At 56.6% G+C, this 3,356-nt stretch overlaps 1 protein-coding gene across 2 annotated transcripts; it reads right to left on the bottom strand.

The window, feature by feature from the left end:
* Positions 1 to 66: 66 nt before the first annotated feature.
* LOC126496318 (pleckstrin homology-like domain family B member 3) lies at positions 67 to 2,442 on the bottom strand. 2 transcript variants are annotated; one of them, XM_050133844.1, is made up of 3 exons: positions 1,868 to 2,442; positions 1,170 to 1,618; positions 67 to 371 (listed from the first exon to the last, which is right to left on the bottom strand). In XM_050133844.1, the coding sequence occupies exons 2-3, from the start codon at positions 1,401 to 1,403 to the stop codon at positions 114 to 116; spliced, it is 492 nt and encodes a 163-aa protein (XP_049989801.1). In that variant the 5' UTR covers positions 1,404 to 1,618; positions 1,868 to 2,442; the 3' UTR covers positions 67 to 113. The 2 variants fall into 2 exon arrangements, with proteins under 2 accessions (XP_049989801.1, XP_049989802.1); XM_050133845.1 differs by having other exon boundaries at positions 1,170 to 1,508.
* Positions 2,443 to 3,356: the final 914 nt, after the last annotated feature.

The following is a 3,356-nucleotide window of genomic DNA, read 5'->3' as shown; positions in this document are numbered from 1 at the left end:
AAAAAAAAAAAAAAAAAAAAAAGCAAGTTTTGGTGCACGTGCAGCAGCCGGGGCGGAGGACCGGCCTGGGAATGGCCCTGTGGAAGAGGCCCCGGGCCTGGAACACCTGATTATCAGAGATCCAACAGCTTAGAGTGGCCTTGCAGGTTCCCCCACTGGTTCATTTTCCAAGGGCTCCCCATGCTCACCTCGATCCTCAGTTCCTTCTTCTGGCGCTGTAACTCCTTCACACGCTGCTCCATCAGAGCCACACGGGTCAGTGCCTCCAGCTGCTGTCCTCGCAGCCGCCGCGCCGCCCCTCGCATCCCTTCCCCAGGAGGGAGACATGGGGAAGGAGTGGCTGGAATCTGCACGGCAGGCGTAGCCTCGGGCTGAAATTAGAGAGGGTGTGATCGGAAGGAGAGAAGTTCCCCCCCCCCCTACAGTCACCAAACAGGTCTGGTCCCCAAACCAGTTGCGCCCCTGGGGGTCACGAGCTGCCTAATTCAACTGCTTCCATTTCGGTCTGAATGGAAGAGCATACAGGGGGGCGGGGGAGGGGGCTCCAAGTTCAGGATGGGTACAAAGGCTGGAGGCTACTACGCCAAACTCTCTCTCTCTCTCTCTCTCTCTCTCTCTCTCTCTCTCTCTCTCTCTCTCTCTCTCTCTCTCTCTCTCTCTCTCTCTCTGAATTTCTATCTGTCTCACTCTGTGTCTCTCTCTCTCTCTTTCTCTTTGCACAAGCGCCAGTGGAGGTCAGAGGATCGAACTTGGGTCATCAGTGTTGGCAGCAAGGGCCTTTGTACCCAATGAACTCACCTGCTCCTGAGTCTCAGCCTCTTGGCATCACTTTCTCAGTCCCTGGATCTCTCTCTTTCCCCTGTCTCTCTGACTTTGTCTCTTTCTTCCACCTCGGCATTTCTTCTTTTTGTTCCCCTGTTGCTGGATCTGTGTCTTCCCCGCGTCTCTCTTTTGTGTATTTGTCTCACTCCCTCTGTCTCTGTCTTACCAAGTTTCTCTGTTTCTATCTGGGTCTCTCTGGCTTGTCTGACTCTGGGTGTTTCCGCCGGTCTCTGGGTATCTCTCCTTACTCTGGGTCTCTGTCTGGTCTCTTTCCATCTGTCCTTCTGTGTCCGGCCCCCTGCTTGGGTGTCTGTCTGTCCGTCCGGGTCCCCCCTGCGACTCCTCACCTCTTCGCGGCAGCTCTCGGTGCTGCTACCTTCTCCCACTTCTTCCTCTTCCTCCGCCTGCCGCTCAGTTCCTTGGCAGCTCGGAAGCTCTGCTGGGACCTCGGGCTCCTCGTGCTCTTGGGACTCCTCGGGGTGCCCCTGAGGCTGCATGGTCCCCTGAGGTTGAACCTCGGCGGTGCATTCCGGAACCTGAGGCGACGAGGAGCCCTCCTCCGAAGCGCTGGGTGTCCCCATGGCCGCTTCGGATTCCTTTTGGTAGGCGTGGTCAGGGCTCCGGGGCGTGGTTTTGAGACTTTGGGGTGTGGTCTAGAGCTCGGTGAGCGTGCCCAGGGGCGGAACCTAAAGGTTCAGAGACAAACGCTGAACACTCTGAGGGCGTGGCCTGAAGCTTCCAGGGGACCCGCTCGGGACTGGGGCTCGGCTGGAGGGCTCCCGACGGTGACACACACCTAGAGTTGGGAAGAGAATTTTGAGTCCGGGATCCCAGTTCGCCCCGTGCTGGCGAGTTGCACACTGTGCATTCCCTTTGCCCCAAGTGTCATCCCTGAACCCTCCCACCAGCCCTCTCCTCAGTTTCCCGGATTGCTTCCAAGAGACCCCAACCCCTCCTCCGCCCAGGACTGGCCGGCCCTCGTTCCCGAAGTTCAGAAGTCGAGTCCCGATCCCCCTGCAGGACATCAGCGTCCAAGGCTCCTCACCCCAAGATCCAGGCTCGTAGTGACTCCCTCTCCGGATGCACCTGGGGCCCCAACGCCTCCGTTCCTCCCCGGGAGGAGATCCCCGGAGGTCGCTAGTCTCCTCCCCGGCTCTGCGCTGGGCACTGCGACTTGCGCCGCGCGAAACAGGTGGCTGGAAGGAGGGAGGAGAGAGAGGCCGCCCCGTCCCCCTCCCCAGCAGCCCGGAAGTGGAGGGGGGGTACAACAGGTCCGACAGCTCACCAGGGAGGAGGGAGCCAGCAGTCTGCCCCGCCCGCATCCCAGGCACCCGGCTATCCTGGCCCCTCCGGCCCCACCCAGCGAGAGCCCAGCGCCCAGACCTCCCACTCAGCCTCCCGTGCCCCCATTCCTGTGCCCCTGGAGGGCCGGGCGTCTTGGCCACCTGTATATAGCAGCCTCCCTAAGGCCAAGACCCAGGAAATCCTCAAAGGAAGATAGGAATGAAGATGGGGCCCTCCCCTATAATAAGCCCTTTGGAAGGGCCCTGACCGGTTTAGGGAGCCGGACAAGGGGAGGGGGGTATCCCGAGCTTAGTCAGCCCAGAGACAGACTGTGCCCCACAAGCACACAGTTTACTATGGGGGTGGAGAGCAGAGGTTTAAGGTCACAGCCAGACCCTTTCCTTTCTGAACAGAAACAGGAAAATACCTGGCAAGCAAAACCCGATTGTCAGACGTCAAGAGCTGTGCAAAATATTTGACACACCTTAGCGTCCTCTACCAGTCCGTAGAAAAAGAGACGGACTAGTCTCCATTTTACAGCTGTGGGAAACTGAGGCTGCGGGAAGCAAACACACCCAAGATCGACAACCATTCTAAGCGATTTTTAAATTTTATTTATTATCTTTGTGTAGGCAATAGTACAGACACACAAATACCACCTCATATACACTGGAGGTCATAGAACAACTCTGGGAAGCAGTTTCCTTCTACCATGGGAGCAGAGAGCCTCCACACTCTCAGCCACCTCAATGGCTCACAGGTAACTACTCACTTTGTCTCTCAAAAATATGTATTCATAACTATTGGGCAAACTGTCACTCCAAGCCAGGAAGCACCTCAGAGATCATTCCAGATGATAGGGACAATAACAGTGACAGGCGTAGGGAGTTGGTCATGTAGGCAGAGAGCCAGGTGTCACGCGCGTGGATTTATCCATTCATTGAAACATCCCGTTGTTATTATTTCCATTTTACAGTTCAGGAAGCTGCAGGGTGGCCTGGGACTCCCACAGGGAGAGGCTCACACAAAATTATGTGCTGTGATGCACGGCCATGAGGGTACCTCCCTACATCAGTGTGTGCACCTCTCTCTCTCTCTCTCCCTGATCTTCCAGGGCTCCCTAGACTTCCATCCCTGCCCCCATCACCTTCCTCCTTTCACTTTGTGTATGGCCGTTTAGTCTACATGTATGTCTGTGTATGGCCGTTCAGTCTACATGCATGTCTGTGTATGGCCGTTTAGTCTACATG

The sequence above is a fragment of the Alexandromys fortis genome, unplaced genomic scaffold, assembly GCF_014885135.2.
Source record: "Alexandromys fortis isolate MF-2015 unplaced genomic scaffold, M_Fortis_MF-2015_v1.1 scaffold_1790, whole genome shotgun sequence".
In the NCBI taxonomy this organism is placed as follows: domain Eukaryota; kingdom Metazoa; phylum Chordata; class Mammalia; order Rodentia; family Cricetidae; genus Alexandromys; species Alexandromys fortis.
This window is presented reverse-complemented; position numbering and strand designations above follow the sequence as displayed.

Bases quoted from the DNA above. Each gene is read 5' to 3' on its own strand.
- LOC126496318 (XM_050133844.1), bottom strand. From the start codon at position 1,403: ATGGGGACACCCAGCGCTTCGGAGGAGGGCTCCTCGTCGCCTCAGGTT. The intron at 372-1,169 runs GTGAGGAGTCGC...CTCTAATTTCAG, and splicing joins CCGAGAGCTGCCGCGAAGAG to CCCGAGGCTACGCCTGCCGT.